Genomic DNA, 19,604 nt, shown 5'->3' on the forward strand with positions numbered 1-19,604 from the left:
AAACTCTTGGGAGCTCTGTATCCTTGGCCAGGTTTTCGGTTTTTTTCCTACTCCTGATGCTCGTGAGGCTTGGCTTTGGGCTTTGCTACAATACTAGGCTTTTTTAGGAAGCTGAGCTCAGATGTGCTATAAGCTATGTTAATTCTGAAGTGTTATTGATATTCTGACCTTCTGAAAGAAATTCTGATATACATAAATGAGCATGTTGAACATAATGCACATGTTTTCATTAGACTTGGCTTTTTATCATCTAGAATATACTCCTTCACTTCGAAATTCTTACCTAAAAATTATTTCTATCCCTGGAGAATGTCTTCATCCTTTCAGGAAGAATATATTGATGGCTATGTGTACACAGTTAGGTCACTGATTAAAAGGGAAGAACTCATACATTGAGGTGTGGGGGTGGAGGGAAGGTAGCTAACATTTTACAAACCTGTTTGTACCAAACTCTGGAAATCATCTTAGTGTGAACCCTTACAGCTGCCCTTCAGAGTGTGGAGGTCTCCATTCCCATTTCACACACGATGAGACCAAGGCTTAGAGAACTCAAGGCCACACAGCTTGTAAAGGGGCAAGAGCTAAGGCTCAAACCCAGGTGTCAGAGCCTCCAGTCCACACCTTGCCTCCAGACGAGGGGTAGACAAAGTTCTGGGAAACGTACACAAGAGAGGCTCCTCTTTGATTGAGGGGATCCAGAGAAGGTGGGCTTCATGTTTTTAACAGGTTATTGGGGAATATTTGTGATTTCCCCAAGAGCAGAACCCCTCTGAAGTTTGGAAACCGACAAACATCCTATTATTGCTGTAAGTCACAGCTCATCACTGTAGTCGTTCTGTAGACAAGGTCTCCTTTCCAAGGTTTGAATAAGTCTTTCCTTTAAAGTGCTTATTTTTAGCTTTCCTCTGTGAGGTCATTGGCTACTCGAACATTCTTTGTGCCTGCCTCAGTCAGTATGTGAAGCATCGTGCTGAAATGTCTTTTGAAAATCAGGAGTGGGAGACACTCTGCCCCCCAGTGTATTGCGAAGTCCTCGTCCTGTGGGTCAGGACTTTATAACACACTGTGACCAGGACACTGTAATGAGGCAGCACTCTGAGCTGGAGCACCAAGTTCAAGTCCGTCCCCCCCCCACCCCCGACTGTCAACTGAGTTAGCACGCATACAGCTCTGAGAACAGGGCCTGGCCTGGCGTGCTAGGCTAGTGGCAGCTAGGGCTGAGTGTCAGGGACTCCCCCAAGGCAGTATGAGTGGAAAGAAGGAAGCATTCATGGTGGCCTTGGGGTCTTCAGGAAAACTGGCTCAGGGGGGCAGTGATGAATCAGCCCTGGTCCGTGGAGTCCCGTTGAAATGGCTTGTCACGTTCAAGGCCATGAAAGATTGATCCTCTCTAACTAGCAATCTGTTCACATGGGAAAAGAGCTGACCAGCGGGCTGTTGGAGGGGATTGTGTGGGTCAGCACAGACACCTGCAGTCCAAGCTCGGCTGAAGAAGCAACACCACTCCAAGGCTTCGTCAAACTGGGAGCCCCAGGGCCAGCCCAGACCAGTGAGGAAGCAGATGGGGGCTGGAGGCAAATCCCCAGCACCACTGAGGGAGAGGCCTCCTGGTCCCTGGTGCTAGGCAGGACCTGCTTCTCCCGTCACCGGCGCTCCTCCTCTGGGTACCAGCCAGCCTTTCCCCAGCAAATTCCACTCACCCCAGAGTTTGGGATCTACTGGAAATGCAGCCACCTGGCTGGCCTCCCCTGAATCTTCCTTAGAACTTAGGATCCTTGGGCAAAGGATTTTTTTTTAATTCAATGAAAATAATATATAAGGTTTTTAAGACTTAATTCCCTTTTTAAAAAATTTAATTCTTTTTTAAAGTGAAAATGATACATAAGCTTGGAATAAGTGAGAGAGAGAAGGAAAGAACTTGTAAAATGTAGCATAAAGGGGTTTAAACCCCACTTCTGTTTCCCAGATTTAACCAGAGCTAGTTGTTTTCTCTGTATCTTTGGAGAAGTTCTATCCATAATATATGAATACTTACATAATATACAAATACGTAAGCCTTTTAAAAATGTTTGTGTGATTTTTACTCCTCCATGCCTTGCCATTTTAATTTAATACCTATATTAAAGATCTTGCCAGAGCATCCGTATAGACCTGCCTCTTTCCTTTCTTTTTATTTGTTTATTTCGTGGGGATTAAATATAAAAACACTTCAGTGAGACATGGGAATTCTGAGCTCTTATGCGTCTAACGACAGAGCTAAAAGTAAGTGGACACCAAACTTGGCAGAATCACAGGAAGGGGGCGATCAGTCCGTAATCACTGTGGCAACTTAACCAACAACCAGATCTTTCAGAACCTGATACGGATCAATGGGCCAAAAGCAAAGAATAATGACGTAGGAAATTTGAATCGCCCCGTTAACAAGTTTGATTGGGTGGGAATATGAGGGGCCCCGTATTCAGCAGTTAGAAGATTCACATTCTTTACAGCCTCACACGGAGTATTCCGAGAAACAGACATATACTTGGCCGTAAAGGAAATCTCACTACTGCTGACCTCCTTGCAGTCATAATTTCTGAAATGGCTTTGTCTTTTCCCCTCTGTTTCTCTCCTGAGTTAGTCCTACCAGGTGCCATTTCACATCTGCCTGTTTTATGACCGTCTAGACTGAATTCCTTTATTTCTGCTTTACAGTCGTCTTCCTTAGCTGTAACTGCTTTGTAAAGACTTTTCTGCTTCCTTTTAAATTCATGATGGGAAAGGAACGTGGGGTGTAATTTTCATCTGCCATGGCAGCATTTTTCAGGTGAGTTTTTATCATCCCTCGCAAAGTTGGGCTGTTCTCTTTCATCATTTTTCTTATGCTGTCTTTGCGGGATGCTAGGCGTATTCCTCAGGGCTAATGGGAATTATGTCCTTTTTCTGCTTTGCTTTTCTCAATAATGCTTAATAACATCGATACAGGTGGGTGTGCATCTATAATTTACTTGACAAATGATCTGACTCACCGGTTTGAAAGGAAGGATTTGTGTCGCATTGGCTCACAGCTCACCCCAGTAGCTAAATCAGTACCTTATACATAGATGGTACCCAAGAAATATTGGTTGAATAAATTAGCACACAAAAAAACACAGATCTGGAATTAAATTGGTCATTTTGAAACCCATTTATTAAAGCTTTAATACCTTATTTCAGGAAGTGTGGAAGCCCAGAACCTGTGGGAGTAGGAACCCACGTAGTTTACAACTCTGTCCAAATAAGAGTTTGGTGACTCCATACTGACTCCCAAGGGCCGGAGGAATGTGCTTAATATTAAGGCTTTGAGCCCTTGCACTCATATACACTGTTAGTGGGATGTAAAATGCTTCTTCCCCCGTGTGGGGAAGATTTGGCAAGACGCACAGGCCAGTTGATGTAGACATTTGAGTTCTAAGAATTTTTCCCATAAAGCTGCTCTCACACTGTCTGCAGGGTCATGTGTATGGTAAGGAAAACAGGCCCCATTTGAGACTAGCATTCAAAGCTGGGTTCACCCACCTCAGGGGTGCACTTGACGACCCTTTGAAACAGGGCAGAAAAGCCACAACTATGTTCATCTTCTAAATAAAAGATAGAAATTAAGCTTCACTAATACTTACTGTTAGAATGACTCTACACCCTCAGTCAGTCAGCATCGTTGGGTCAGATGGCCACTTAGACGTTGAATTTCCACAGGAGAGGGGAGCAGAGGTCCCCACCTCACTTGTGGAGTTGCTTTTAACGTAGACTACTTTTTGCAATTTCCATGTGCCCAGTTGAGTGGATTTCTAGATTATTCTCTTATTTTATGTTAGTAAAGGCATATACAGCCTCAGCTGTTTCAGGACATGACCCTCCCTCTTCCAGGGACCCCCTGGCGGAAGGAGCAGACGGAGGACCTGCAGCGGGTGCTCAGGACCGTGGACAGCGAGATCCCACTGGTCTTCGTCAGCGGCAACCACGACGTGGGCAATGTCCCCACCCCCGAGACCATCGCAGAGTGGCAGCAAACTTGGGGAGACGACTATTTCAGCTTCTGGGTTGGGGGCGTCCTGTTCCTCGTCCTCAACTCCCAGTTCTTCTACGATGCCTCCATGTGCCCTGCCTTGAAGCAGGCTCAGGACCAGTGGCTGGACCAGCAGCTGAGCATCGCGGGGCAGCAGAGGTGCCAGCACGCCGTCGTCTTCCAGCACATCCCGCTGTTCCTCCAGAGCATCGACGAGGAGGACGACTACTTCAACCTCACCAAGTCCGTTCGGAAGGAGATGGCAGACAAGTTCTCCAAAGCAGGTAGCAGCCTGGGACCCCAGGGGTCTGGGTAGAAGGGTGGTCTGGAGAGGAGGTTTCCAGATCCTCCTCCTCCCCCTCTGCATCCTGGCAAAGGGGAGAGAGGATGGGGCTTTGGACAGAGCTGAATTCTAATCCCAGCTCTGCTGCTCACTGGCTGTGTGACCTTAGACAAGCGGCCTAGCCCTTCTGAGCCTCAGCGTCTTCCCATGTTGTTGTCCTCAGCTGTAAAGCAGGAATAGCAGAAGGAACTCTCTCCTGGGATGGTTGTGAAGACCCAATGAGAAGAGGTCTGGAAAGCATTAGAACAGCCTCTACCCTGTCGAGTCCTAAAGCTGTAGCTTGCTCACAGCTGAGGATGGGGGCTCTGCAGGTAGGGGGTGATTGCAGTGGGAACGGGACGTGACAGAGCGTGCCTAGGTGAAGGAAGATGCAGGAGTATCTTTTCCTTGTTTCGCTGGGAGGCAGCAACTTGCACAAGGGCAGGTGATATTTAAGAGACAATCTTCCTACCAGTCTGATGCAACCCAGGAAATCCTAGGACAGGGCTGTAACGGGCAGGTTTTCCTTTAGTGAGATGTGGACTGGGTTCTCCTCCTGAGTAGGGAGGAGGAGTCTATTTAGTTTGGTCTTAACCCTGCTGTAATTTTAAGCTAATCATCTGTGTGACACATACGTGCACACACACACACACACACACACACACACAAAACGAAGGCACTCCGTTTCTAGAGATCTCTGCCCCTGATCGTGCTCCATGCAGCATGAGCCCACGCGCCTCATTTCTCCTGGTAGCGCCTGCAGCTTCACTGTCATGAGAAGTGGTGCCTTGTAGGCTGATTCCCTGCATTCCCAGTGACTTGGCAGGATTCCAGTTTTGACAACTGTTGTGTCTCTTGCGTTTTTGGTCCTAATGCCTCCTTTCACGTCTTTCCAGAGTGTACTGTATCAAACGCTTCTAAAATTTAAATATATTCTTTTATTTGTTAGCAGGAAGGGAGAGGGAGGTGGCCTGACCCAGTAGCAAGCATTCATTTAAAAAGAGGAAAAAAACAAATAAACAAACCCTGACGCTCTTTTCATCTTTGAGCATTAAATGTGTTCACATTTACTTGTGAGAAGTACAATAGGCCCTTCTGTATTTTTAAGACATTTTACAAAAAGCTTGCGTAATTGGAGACATTTTCCAACTGTTCCATGGAGATGAAGTTGGAAAACTTCTATTAAGGCCTTTGAAATTTTATGCCATGCTTGAGTTGGTGCAAAAGACCATTTTCGATGACAAGGGAATGAAGTGTCACGATGGCACCAGCACCACCACGGAGACGATTTTGTAACAGAGACTGATGCCAGAGAGAACACTTACTGCCACTGAAACGATTCCTTTCATAGCAAATGTTAAATGATGCACATGCCGTCCCCGTCGGCTGCTCTTTGTTCTCCTTTCTTGTCAGCCACATTCTTGAGTGGCATGTGGTTCTGGGTTTCCCATCGTAGGACGGCACTCTTGCAGCCCACCAGCACCCCCAGATATTGAGACCTGGAGACGGTTATAAAACAAGAGCCCCTAGCGCCAACAGGGCATCCTTGGGAGAAGCCTGCTGCGCACCCACCAGGAACCCCAGAGGGTGGCATTGCATTCGGGATGCACCAGCCACTTCCTGCATCAGGTCTGCAGCCCCACAAGCTCAGGAAGGGTTTGTCGGCACGCCCAGAGCGGGTCTGTGTTTCAGAGGTGGGCTCCAGTTGCCCCAGCTCACGGACACTCATGTCTACCACCAGAATGCCATTTTATTAATTTAGAGCAAGACTGAAACCCTCCCCTTAACCATAGCAGTGCAGTCTCTTCGCATAGTCAGAACAACATGGGAGGCCAAATTATAATCAGAAGGTTGCTTGCTAAGCATAAGACAGAGCAGGGGAGCTTGTTTTCTTCTCTGCTCTTTTTTTTTTTAATTGAAGTATGGTTGATTTACAGTATTGTGTTCCTTTCCGGTGTACAGCATAGCGATTCAGTATTTTTACAGATTATACTCTAAGTTATTACAAGATACTAGGTAAAATTCTCTGCACTATGTAGTATAACCTTGTTGCTTATCTATATGAAGTAGTTTGTATCTGTTCATCCTACAGCCCTAATTTGCTCCTCCCCTCTTCCCTCTCCCCTTTGGTAACCACAAGTTTATTTTCTGTATCTGTGAGTCTGTTTTTGTTTTGCATATACATTCATTTGTATTATTTTTTAGATTCTGCATATAAGTGATATTATATAGTATTTGTCTTTCTCTGTTGGACTTCTTTCACTAAGCATAATATTCTCCAGGTCCATCCACGTTGCCACAGATGGCATTATTTCATTCTTTTTTATGACTGAGTAGTATTCCATTCTGTGTAGTGCATCTTCTTAGTCTAGTCCTCTGTTGATTGGCCCCTGGCTGCTTCCATGTCTTAGCTGTGGTAAATTGCCTTACTCCCTCTTGATGGCATCAGGCTTTGGAACCCTGATGGATCTGCCTCCAGTAGGGCCTCCTTGCCCAGGAAGACTGATGTTTTATGTGCCTTTAATTCTACCTCTTTAATAACCCTCCAGCCTGTCCACTTCTTTCGGCCACCATTCCCTCTCATCTGGGTCATAGCAACAGCTCCGAGTCCCCCTGCCCCACCATTGCCCCATTCCTGTCCACTCTCTGCCTAGCAGTCAGAGGGGCATGTAGCCCCACAGCTTTCGCCCTTCACCATCGTCTCCACCCGTTCCCTTTCATCTGGCCGACGCCGCCTCCACTTTCTGGATGAGGTGCCCCTAGCCCCGCCCCGCCAGGTTCTTCCTGAGCTTCCCTTGGTCCCAGCACATTTGTAAGTGTTGACTTATCGGAAGCCCTTGGCCTCTCAGCTCCTTGAGCGCAGGGGAGGCCTGGCTCAGGTCTCGGCACTTAATAAATGCTTCATCAGTGTTGGGCAGGAAGGAAGGGCTGAACCCCTGCCTCTCACTTCTTCCCAGACGGGCACAGCTCATTTCTCTGTTGAGCGCCCACGGTGTGCCAGCCACGGAGCAGACCAGGGCCGTGTTCTGTGGAGCTCCTGGGCACGGCCCCCCCGTGGTCTGTGTTCCAAGTGTCGCACACACATCACGTGTTCTCCTGGTCCTTTGGTCTGGGCTGAGGCCACACATGACTCTGCTCTCATCCACATGCTCACGCTGGCCTTCCAGGTTCAGCCAGGAGTCAGTATCTCTCTTTACAAGCGGCCCCCCCCCCGTTCCCACCAGCCACCACCTTCACGTGTGAAAAGTCATGCTCTTTACTAGCCTTAGAATCTTCATCTAGATGGCCTTAACCAGGGAAGAGCAGAGAGCGGGGGGCCCTTCCCGTAGTCACCTGTCAGCTTGAGTGGCTTCCCAAACCAGGCCCTTTGCTTAGTGGCCTTTCAGACTCAGAGTAAACCACGGGCAGCCCTGGGAGGAGATCAGGAGCAGATGTGAGCGGCCCGCCTGGTTTGGAAGCCCAGGGAGGTGGGCTCTCAGGGGAATGCAGGCCCCCGTGACTCGTAATGCAGACGATTGCTCAGGTCACAGCCGTGTAAGTCTTGGACTCATTTTGGAAGGCCAGAGTTCAAGTGACACTTCGTAGAACTCGGTGGCGTAAAGACCGCGATCAAAGCGGGGGTGACGACGGCAGACGGTGTTTAACCCTGCCTCCAGCTCTTTCTCCCCACAGCAGTATTACTCCCGGGTACCGTTTCCGTCCCGTTTATCTCCTTGTGCCAAAACGCCAGTACTCAAAAATATGTCAAAAGCTCATCAGAATATCAGGGTAGCTTTTAATTATGATAATTGTGTTGTTATAAAGTACCCTTTTAAAGAGCACATCCCTCTTCAACCCACCGTGGGGGTAACACCCAGCTTCCTTCCAGAAAGCTTAATGAATAATTCTGAATCACTGTGTGGGAAGAATAAATGATTTAATAATGAGCATCAACAATCATCTCACATTGTTGCATTAATTTTTTTAAATGGGATGAGGTAAACGAGGAGGAGGGGTGTTACTATACAATGGGCCACTGTGTGTGGAGGGATGTGTTCTGTAATTCAAAGCCCACAAGCTTCCCAGCTCAGGTTTCCCTAGAAACGGATGCATTCTGTTTCTACTTTTGAAGCTCAATAAAACCATCTTTGTATGATACAAAAATGCGGTCAACAGCCAGTACAAATAAACAGTCATCGGGGCAGGACAGGCGCACACATGTGAAGCGGCCCCGTTATTTCCTGGCTTCTTTTGCGCTGCCTGGGGATAATCAATTTCCTCACGTCCACGGGATGTAGAAACTGGTTTTCCCCGTAATTCACCTGATACCTGGTTGGAGTTGCAAAGACAGTAGATAATGAAATCTTGGTCGAATCCAGCCATTGTCTCCACCCCTCCTGCCTTTTTCAGCAGAAGGTTAATATGTGACCCAGTTAATATAGATTCCAATTTAAAAACTCAATCTTAAAAAACAGACGTCTAGCTCTTTCGCTGACCCTGTTTCCCTCGATGACTTGCTACCTTTTCTTTTTCCCATTTTCAACATAGAGATTAGAACTGGATAGTAGAAAGCCCAGAGCAAATTTGGCAGTTATGAAAAATTCCAGTAAGGTGATCTTTCTTGTGAAAGCTAATGAGTAATTTCACAGAGTTATAGTTTCATCTCTATTTATGCTTTAATAAAAAACCAGAGAGCGAGAGAGAGATCTTAGCCCATGTAACATTATGATTTTAGAATGTCAGAGTTTTAAAGAATAAAAATGTCAGGTTTCCAGGGTCTGCTTAATAGGAAAAACAAAACATCAAATCCTACTCCAACATTTTACTGAGTTGTAGTGAAATTCTTTGTTTCCATCCTGAATCCGCCAGGAAATGGAGTCCCAGCTGTATTCACCCCTGTAAGCCCAACTCCTAGCCAAGACTGTCACATAGCAGCTCCTCAATAAGTAAATCTGGAATTGAATTAAACTTGACTCCCATCTCCTCATCAGCAGGATCACAGGTCCATGTTACCTCTGGACTGATATTTACCAGCTGACTTTTGGATGGGAAATGTATCCCCTAGAGCAGGGGTCAGCAAACTTTCCCTGCAGAAGGTCAGACAGTGAACATTTTGGGCTGTGGTCTCTGTAGCGACTGCTCAACTTGGCCTCTGTATCATGAACATAGCCACAGACGCTAAAGGGGGCGTGGCTGAGTTCCAGTAAAACTTTATTTACACCAACAGGTGGTGGGCCTGAAGGGTCCCATTCTTGGCTTAGAGAAATGTTCCCAATACAGTGTGACACTCTTTCTCTCCCCTGAGACCTTGTCAACAATATACACATGTCTAATTCCAGCACGCTTTCGGTGACCCCACTGCTACAGCTGCCTGGCTCACTGAAGGGTCTGCTAGAAGGAGCCTCGGGTTCCTAAGTGGAGGGCATACCTGGGTGAGAGGCTCATCGCACTGGAGGCCCATGACATGATGTGAGGGTGGGAGGGTACCACGTTCTTAAAATTGAATGCGTGGGTATTTATTTTAATATGTGTTAGAAAAAATAAAACTAGCTCATCAAATTAAAGAAAAAGACCCAGTGATAAGTAGCGTGGGGGGTGTGCAGGTAAGGCAGAACTCGGGACGTTGTCACAAGGGGTGACGTGCCCGCGAGGGTGGGACTGGTGAGGCCATAGGACATCGCGGGTCTTCAGACAGACCTGGATTCAGATCCTTTGGTGCTGCTCCCCAGCACAGTGGCTTCACATAATCTGCTGAAGATCTTTCTCCCTTAGATTACTCACCTTTAAATGTGGGGGTACTTGTCCCAACCTCGTAGGGTTGGTGTGAGAATCAAGTACAGTGACGCATTTATAAAAGCACTTAGCATGGAGCCTGGGGCGTGGCATGTGCTTGATGAAGGCTGGTTTGTTGTTACCGGACTCTGGACGGTGGTGCAAGCCCACAGCGGCCAATGAGCTTTACTCTCGGGGTCTGGCTTCCTCCTCTGGTTGGAGCAGCGCTTCTCACCCTAGTACTGGCAGAAGGGACAGGGTCTTCTTGCAAGGGTGTACTGGAGCGTCGCCAAGCAAGGAGAGGCGTGCCGAGTTCGGGGACACACCTGCACTCTGCCAGCATAACTTTGTATATTGAAAAAGGAAGAGGAATTCACAACTCTTTTCATTGTACAAACTGTAGGGAGTGAAGCTCGACAAAAAACCTCTTGGCTTCTGCGACATGCAGGGAGATAGACTGTGTCTCAGGGAGTTGGGTTTCTCCAGGTGAATGAGGAATGTATGTGGTTTTCAGTTTTAACCCAACCAGGTGTTAATTTAAAAGGTTGGGAAGCACTGAACTAGATGGAAAATTCCTATGGAATTTAGTGAGGGAATTTGACCCCGCATCTTTTTTTTAAAAGCACACACCTCACCAATGAATGTGCTGGAAGGCATAATTTCATAGTTAGATTTTTCTGAATCCACCAGATGGGTCCACAAAGCAGTAGCTGTCATTGAATGACGCCCTCTGTTTAAAATGCAGTCAAACAAACTAACAGAAACTATCTTACTGGTTCTTTTTTAAACTAACTTTCAAGTGAGAACTCAGTCTTTTTTTTTTAACTTTTTTTATTGAGTTATAGTCATTTTACAATGTCGTGTCAAATTCCAGCATAGAGCACAATTTTTCAGTTATACATGAACATACATATATTCATTGTCACATTTTTTTTTTTTGCTGTGAGCTACCGTAAGATCTTGTATGTATGTCCCTGTGCTATACAGTATAATCTTGTTTATGAACTCAGTCTTTTTTTAAGCATCCGTGGAATTCAGAGTTTCTGGGGGCATGTCAGCTTGAGGAATTTTACCCTCCTTTGTTTATATCTGGTCTTGAATTCATCTCCCAGGGTTGGTCTGTTTCAACCACTTCACCATAGAACACCAGGCTGTAGTCATTTGATGTCTGTGTCTCATTCCCTGTAAACCCCAGAGAGGAGACCAACTGCGGAAGCTGCATCAGGGGTCGCATTTCTCACTTTGGAGGTATCCTTAACAGTTGGGCTAATTAAAGTTAAAATCAAGTCCTCATGGTACAGATTTATAAATCGAGAATCTGGTATGTGCAAATGTGTGCTGCCGGTTCCTGAAGTTAAGTCGGCGTTCCTCCATTCAGCAAATGGCACGGGCCCTGTGCTGGTCACCCGGGACGGGAATGCACAGAACAGAGAGAGGTTCCCGCTCTGGTATGGGAGGTCACCCTCGAACTAAAAATTCAGCATCTTATTGAAAAATCCCATTGCAACATTTCAGAAAGGAGCCACAGGTGTGTGGGAAACAGCAGTGTCTAAGTTTTTGAAGTCAAAATATTGTAGCTTTTCTTCTTAGGTCACGTTTTAAAAATAGCAATGAGTGGTGGGATTCGCTTGTAAAAGCAGAATATTCTTTGCTTAGCCAGACACTCTTGCTTCCTACACTAGTTCACATGTTTTCTATTTACCGGACTCGCTCTCATTGAAAAGGCATTTGCCCCCGCTACGGCTAACACTGTACGTGAAAATTTAGAATATTGCTACTTAAAATAAGCTGGAGATTGCTTTAGTTTTGCTTTAGAATTTTACTTGAGAGAAATATCTGCACGTTGATGATTCATTTGGAAGTAGAAGAAGGGCGCCCGTTTGGGTAAAGCCTCCTGTTGCAGACATGGGCTTTTCATGCCCCATCGTCCCAACCCGGGGCCCTGTGACCGTGACCGCGTCTGCAATACAGGTGAGGTCTCTGGCTCCTGAGTCCATTCGCATTTAAATTATAGACACACAAGAGGAAACACAGTAGAGGATGGAAAAGAACTTCTCTTAAGCGTCTCCTTTACATAAGGCACTCCCCTGCGCATTGCTGGGAGTCCAGGTGAGAAGGTCCCCTGCAGGAGCTGGGCCCTGGGCAGGTGGGATGCTTTCTCAGCCGCGAGCCTCCTGCTGGTCCACCTGCCTGGGTGGGCCCTTAAGCTCTGTCTCCCTCGGAGGTGGGGACTGTACCCTCGCTTCCTCCGTGATGCCACGGAGGGCAACTCATACAGCAGTTTTTCTGCTGAAAAAGGCAGAAGGTTAACAAGCTTCTGGAGAGCCACGGCTAGCGTTCAGGTGTTTTTATGGCTCACGTTATTGTCAACCGGCTGCTCTCCTTGTCCCCACAGCTGGCACAGCGACCCTCCAGGTGCTGGCGTTCTCTCTGCTTTACTGACAAGCAACGTCCTGGAGGCTGGAGCACTAGTTCAGGTCACAGAGCTAGGAAGCAGGGATGCGTATCTCAGGTTTTTGCGGGGATCAGATAAGATAACCCAGTACCATGACACAGTGTCTGGTTCCTGGTAAGTGCTATTACTGATAGTGCTATTAGTATTGTCCCTCTCTCAACATTTTCATTATTATCGTGAAAATACTGTAGGCGACTTTAACAGCAGAGGAACTGGCGTGTGAGGAGCACGTTTTCTCCTTTGCACAAGTTCACAGCACTGACCCCCTGCTGGGTTGCAGGGGCGTTGCCTGGGTTGGACCCCAAGTCTCCCTGACTGTGTTCTTTTTACTGCTCCCCTGCCCACCACACTGGGGTCCCCTGCCCACCACAGAGATGGCTCCGCCACATGCCACCAGTGGGTGCAAAAAAACCACAGAGTAACCAGCTTCCTCAAGTGTCAGTGTTACATCGTAAGCCACTTGAAACGCAGCATTACATTCACATAATGATAATCATTCCCACTGAAATAATACTCTACTGCAGGTACAACTGCTCTGATTTTATCGACAGGGAAACGGAGGCACAGAGAGACACATCAGCTCACCCAGCCTCACACTGCTGGGAGCCAGCAGAGCTGGGCTCCAGTCTCAGAGCTCTGGCTCTGGTTCCTGGCCTCTTCGTCTTGCTTTTAGAGCAGTAAGTAGGATGCACGTCTGGGAGGACAAGCGGGCCCAGGCCAGCCAGCATCAGGGCAGGTCCCTCCTGCTCACCTGCCACATTCACTCTGCACTTGGGCTGCGGCGGGGCGCTGCCTCAAGCAAGGAGCTGGCCCAGCCAGCCACCCAGGCTCAGCAGCACGATGTTTGAAGGGCTCCTGCTGGGTGAGGGTCCAGGGAGTTCACTCAGGGTGTACAATTCCCCTCTGGCCTCCGCCAGCAGCAGTCTTTTCAGAATGAGCCCCTCAGCTCGTCCTTTCATCTCGAGTGGGTGCACTGTGGCTTCACAGAGAGAGATGCTATTTGAAATAAAAAGGGGTCTGTACCACCCCAGCAGACGCTAGCCGGGTTCCCCCCAGGATACAAGTCCAGGTTGGCGCCTCTCTGAGGATGAAGGCACCGGAAAAACCTTGTTTAAAAAATTGGCGATTGTAGCTCACAGAAAATAGTGATAAAATAAAAATAAAGGTTGGTTTGAGACATTATCTTCAGAAAAGAGACAAATGATGGCAATCAGTTGATTTCAACTTGCATTTGATAAAATGTTGGTTGTTGTTGCAAATGTGCACCGACTCCTAGGATGAACAAAGAGGGAATCAAGCGTTAACTTGGTTTCCTGGGTCTAAATTGTCTAAAATAATTGTTTGACAGCATCCTGCATTTGATGTTGGCAGCAGCATAATCCAGGGTCATTTTTGTAGGAGAAAAAACTATTTGCAGGTCTCGTCAGTTTTCCCGAGGGTCTTTTTCTGCATCTATCAGTGATCTGGTTACTGCCCTTCTCTGGAAGTGTGTGCACGTGACTGTGTGTGTCTGTTTGTTCTGCCAGAGATCTTGTTTACTGATGACTTCACTGTGATTCGGGCAGCTCCCCAGTGTCACTTTCACCGGCTTTATATAAAATCCTGCATCTTTAGTATGATTTGTGAGTTAACACAAAGGTGCCTCTGCCTGGTTGCACAGGTTTGGGGGGTTGGGGGCGGTGTTTAGTAGGGACTTGGTTTATAAGTAATTCATTCATTAATGTTTTCGTGTTATTAAGAAGTTCTCTTTTCATACAGCTAAGGTCATATCATATGAGCATTTTAGAAACGTAAGATTATGTCATACAAAGCATTATCTCATGTCATTAAAAAATGACCTGCATTGAACTCTTTTGCCATTATTGGACACTTGAGTTTTTTCCACTTTTTCTCTGTGCTAAGTACTACTGTCATGAAGTTCTTTGTGTACAAACAGGTCCAAATCTTGAAATTTTTATTTTAAAATGCTTACACATTTTTTATTTTATGAAACAAGTGCCTGAAATTGGTGTTAGTAAAGCCAGGCGTGACCTCGAGGCATGTTTTGCTGAAGGCGTTCAGCACTCTGATTGGCAGCGTTGTTGGAGCTCTTGAGGCTGGGATTGGGCACTGTGCTCACTGTTACATTCATCTTTGCATTTTGAGCACTCACTGCGCATGTTCTCTGCGTTTGGAAAGTAGGGGAACCAAGATGATTAAGTGTTGGTCTTTTCCTCAAGAAGCTCAGTCCTAGGGGCCAAGTCGGAGAGGGAACTAGAGAATTACAGTCAACGTGGAAGTCTTAGAGTGGGGACTTCATGGCATGTTAGAGTCTTGTTTTTAATGTTTAAATTCCTCTCTCCATAAATCACATGTAAAGACGTGTAAGTACTTTGCTTGCGACCTGTTTGATAACGGCGCGGTCTCCCTTTAAGGCTGTGCGAATTGCGTTTTGCCTGTTGCCGTCGATGGCCTCCACGTCAGGGACATTTCATCCCTCCTTCCTTTCTCTTTCCTCTTTCCTTCCTTCCTTCTTCCTTCATTCTCCCCCCCTCCCTTCCTTCCTTTAATTCACAACGACCTTTACTTCGTGGTTGGGTCTTCATGAAATCACTCCATCAGATGTTAGCTTTGGGGGCACCCATTCAATTACCTCAGTACATCGGGGTTTGCCTCCTCTGTGCTGATCCCACGTATCACGGCAAAGACTGCTTTCAAGGGAAAGAAATCCTTTTGCGTGACTGATCCATCAACACTTGGAAGCTTTGTGATCTGTGTCCCCGTTTCCTGTTTTCTGATCAAGGTTATAGAATAGCCATTCTTAACCTTGTTGAGGCCACTGACCTTCTAGCCGAAAGTGCCCATTCCTTAAAGGTGACACCAAGTGCCTCTGGGACAGCAGGGCGTGGTCAGAGGGGACGTGGGCTATAATTGTATACAAATTATATAATTACAATTTTTTCTTAAAAATTGTGAAAGCAGATCTTATAAGATGTTAGTATTTATTATCAGTGGGTGGTGAGACTATAAATGTTATATATGTATATATTTTTATTCATCTGAATCTTCTAAGTCTCTCAAAAAATGAAAAAAAATAATTTAAAAGAATCCCTGTAGTGAAGTCTAGGTCAGGGGTTGGCTGACTATTTCTGTAAAGAGCCAGACAGTGAGTATTTTAGGCTTTGTGGGCCAAGAGGCAGAATTGAAGACAATATGGAGGTGCTTATATAAACCTAAATGTAGCCGTTTAGAAATGGAAGAAGCATTCCTAGTTCACACACCTTAGAAGCTAATAGACAATGAACTGTAGTTTCCCAGCCCCTGGTCTAGGTACTTAGAAAAAAGATCGATCTCCAGTGACACTTGCATTTAAGGGTAATTGTTACAGAGCCATCCATTATTTTCAAAAGATTGTGCCACTTAACAACCTCTTCTCCCCACAAGACTGAAGTTCTGAGGAAGGAGGAGGTTTTCTTTGTTTTCAGTGGGCCACGTTTTGGGTCTCTTAATAGCGCACTCTGCCTCTGACGTGTGTTGTCTGTTCCTCGCTTCCAGATTGCCTCCGAGCTGTCATACAGACATGGCCTAAGGCTGTCCAGCCGCGGTCCCCTCCCGGGCCCTGCCTTGGGTCCCACTGAATGCTTGATGCTTGAGAAAGCAGTTTCACAAGTCATAGAAAGGATGTCAGGAGGCTCACTGACAGAACAGCAGTTCTGTTGGAGTCCTCCTGAACCCCACCTCGTCAAGGAAATGTCCTGGGACCGCTTGCATTAACTTGCAAGAGCCTCCAAAGGTCAAATTATAGTGTATTTAAAACCGGATAACTGGTCACCCCAGAAGGAGCATTACTGTTCTAAAAAGTACAGGGCAGTGTTCGTTCTTTTGGCTGTACATAACAGAGAGCTCCAACTCGCCCAGATCAGTTTATTATCTCGTGGAAGGAGAAGGCTCGGGTGGGGCAGGCTCTGGGACAGGCTAAGTCAGGGGCCGGGTCCTTGCCAGGATTCTGCGCCCCTCCCCGCATGTCGCCCTTTCCTCAGTTTGGGTCTCAGATGGCTGCTGTACTTCTGGACATCACATTCAGACCGGACAGCCCCCAAGGAGCTGAAAAGGGGGCTTCTTAAAAGAAACAAAACCTCTCCTGAGACCCCCGCCCAGCAAATACCCTGCCACAGCTCCATGTGCAGACCTGGGCCAGACCCTGCCCCAGCCCCGTGGGAGAAGAGAGCTGCCTCCTACCTGGTTCTGGGGATGAAGCCCGTGACTGCCCAGAACAAAATCAGGGCTTTTTTTAAAAAATGGAGGTACTGAGGATTGAGCCCAGGGCCTTTGGCTAAGCACGCTCTACCAGTTAGGCTGTTCCCCTCCCCACCCCAGCAAATCAGGATTCTTTTAGCAAAGAGAAGAAGGAAGAGCGTGGATACTGTGAGGCAACCAGCATTGTGTCCCTCGGCCAGGAAGAAAGAACCCACGTTCCCACTGATTTCAAAAACAGCACCAAAAAGTGTTTTGTCCCCATTGTGCATTAGTGAGCCTGCGCTGGGGTTAAACACATCATTTCTGCAAGTCACAACAACTCCGTGAGGGGTCTGCTCTCATCCCCTTTTAAACTCAAGGAAACGGGTGTTCAGGGAGGTGAAGTAGCTTGTCATGTGGCATTTAAGTGACAGACAAGCTTCAAAATCGGTGCTCATTCCATCATCTCGTTAGAACATCAGGCCTCCTCTTATAAGGAACATGGCAGTTCTTCTGTAATATCAGAACAGACTGGAACTCTACTTTTCCTTAGGTAAAGCTGGCAAAGGGGAGGTTTGTCTCCTGCAGGACACCTATTAAAATGCAGCTTACGAGTTGCCACAAATTTCCTATATTCATTCGCTGTCTAACCATCTATCCATCCAACCATTCATTTCCTAACAGTCATTTATGAAGCTGCAGCTGCATTATATTCATTCTGGGAATGGATACCTAGTTAAATAGACTTGGTCTCTGTCCTCACAGGCCAGGAGGGGACACCAGGGTGAAAGCAAGACACTGCAGGACAGAAGTCAAGGAATGTGCCAGGAATGGGAGGGAGGGCAGCCAGCTTGGTCCAGCTCAGCCTGGGGTGTTTTCCCTGAGGAGAGGAGCAAGCAGGTTCATAAAGGATGAGTAAGGAGTCATCGGGCAGATGTGCACAGAAAGAGGGCATTCAGGACACAGGGCGGAGAGGGGGCTGAGGCTGGAGCCCCAGAACAGCCGGGCATGTATTGGAGCTGACACTCAAGTTGCTCAGGGCCTAGAGTGGGGCTCAGGTGTCAGATGACAGGGAACAGGAGCCAGATCCAGCCCCAAGGCGATGGAGAGGCATGGGCCAGTTCTACGTGAAGGGGCACGTTCGGGTTTTGCATTTTAGAAAGACAACCTTGCAGTCTGTCCAAGATGCATTTTCGCTTCCTTCCTTCCTTGGTTTTGTTCAGGACACCAGTGTGACAGATTGGAAACACTCCGTTCCAGACCCCCTTGCACCTACGGTGAAGCTGTTGGGGAGAACAGGTGCTTGCCTCGAGCAGGAAGGGATTCAAGAGCAAGGCATGGTGGAGTGAAAGCAAGTTTGTTTAGAGAGACACATACTCCATGGACAGAGTGCGGTCTGTCTCACTCAGAAGGGAGATCAGCTTAGGAGATACACACTCCATAGGCAGAATGTGGGCCATCTCAGAAAGGTGAGAGGGAGAGAAGCCGAGAGGTGTGCAGTGTTTAGTTTGAAGTAAAAGTAGATACACACTCCATAGACAGAGTGTGGGCCGTCCCAGAAGGCGAGAGAGAACGTGACAGAGCAAGAGCGACCACGAGGTGTGGCGTTGTTAGGTTTTATGGGCTCCGTAATTTCGTATGCTAATGAGGAAGAGGATTATTCCAACTACTTTGGGGAAGGGGCGAGGATTTCCAGGAAACGCCCCCTCGCCCACTTTTTGACTGTTTATGGTCAGCCTAGGACCGTCATGGCACCTACAGGTGTGCCATGAGGCTCAAGGTCTACTGGGAGTCGAATCTTCCACCATCTTGGTTCTAGCCAGTTTGTCCTGTCCTCAATTGCTGTGTCATTCCTTCAATGGTTGTGCACTGCCCCCTTTCCTCTCACTTCAGCTACATGTCCCAGTCCTGAAATTTCGCAAGTGGAGCTTCCTGGAAAGCTTTTCAGTGCCCTTTCTCTCTTCTTTGTGCTTGGAACTTGGTTGTAATGCCTGGAAGCCCTGCAGCCATCCTGCAGTCTTGAGGACAAAGCCCCAAGCTGAAGTTGACAGAGCAGGACAGAAGGAGCTTGGATTCTTGATGATATCCTTGAGCAGTTGCACCCACCCTGATGGCTGGCCTCCTTTCCCTATATGGAATGGATAGGTCATTGGTAAATAAAAGCACACCCTTTGCTTGTTGAAGCCACTGACAGCTGCATGCCATCATGACACATCTGTTGGCCAAAAAGGAGAGTAGGCCAGATGGCCAGTAGGCCTGAGGATGGAGAGCAGAAGGGACTGTGAGTAGGTTCAGGCAGAAAAACCAAGGGGACACGCGGCCCACATCCCTGACAGGTGGCTGTGTGCTGCCCCAGGGAAGCCCACGAGGAGGAGTGGGCATTGGGGCGGAAGGAGTGAGTTTCCAGTACTTGCTGGGACAGCAGAAAGAGAGGTCCTCCGAGCAGCAGGAGAACTAAGTCTGGGTTGGGAAATGATTCGGGGTCCTTGGCAGGTAGGGTTGCCGAGGTTATAGCAGAGGGGGCGCGGTCCTCCAGCAAGCAGAGAAGGGCGTGGACAGAGCCCAGGGAAGGCTGCTGTTGAAAGGGCTCCTGGAAAAGCGCACTAATTAGGCAAATGCCATGCTTCTTAAGGCGTCTCCGCCTGATCGGAATCTTTCCCCAGTTTTTAAACCAGAAATTGACCCTCCCAGGACCCTCATGTTTCACTGGCCACAGTGATCCTCTTCTGGACCCCCTGGCTCGAATCTGAGCTACAGCACTTGCCCCCCAGTAAGTTTCATCTTCAACACTGCAAAACATCTCCCTTCCGTGGCTTGCCACCACCTCCATCTACCTC

At 47.5% G+C, this 19,604-nt stretch overlaps 1 protein-coding gene across 2 annotated transcripts in view; it reads left to right on the plus strand.

Annotated features, from left to right (window-relative positions):
• CPPED1 (calcineurin like phosphoesterase domain containing 1) overlaps nucleotides 1–19,604 on the plus strand; it is a 112,057-nt gene that overhangs the window by 74,834 nt on the left and 17,619 nt on the right. The window contains exon 3 of one of the 2 annotated variants that reach the window (XM_032460767.1): nucleotides 3,886–4,308. The exons of the other annotated variant lie outside the window; for it this stretch is intronic. Within the exon in view, the coding sequence (XP_032316658.1) occupies nucleotides 3,886–4,308 (423 nt within the window). The remainder of the gene's footprint in view (nucleotides 1–3,885; nucleotides 4,309–19,604) is intronic. 2 annotated transcript variants of the gene reach the window in all.

The sequence above is a fragment of the Camelus ferus genome, chromosome 18 (assembly GCF_009834535.1).
Source record: "Camelus ferus isolate YT-003-E chromosome 18, BCGSAC_Cfer_1.0, whole genome shotgun sequence".
In the NCBI taxonomy this organism is placed as follows: domain Eukaryota; kingdom Metazoa; phylum Chordata; class Mammalia; order Artiodactyla; family Camelidae; genus Camelus; species Camelus ferus.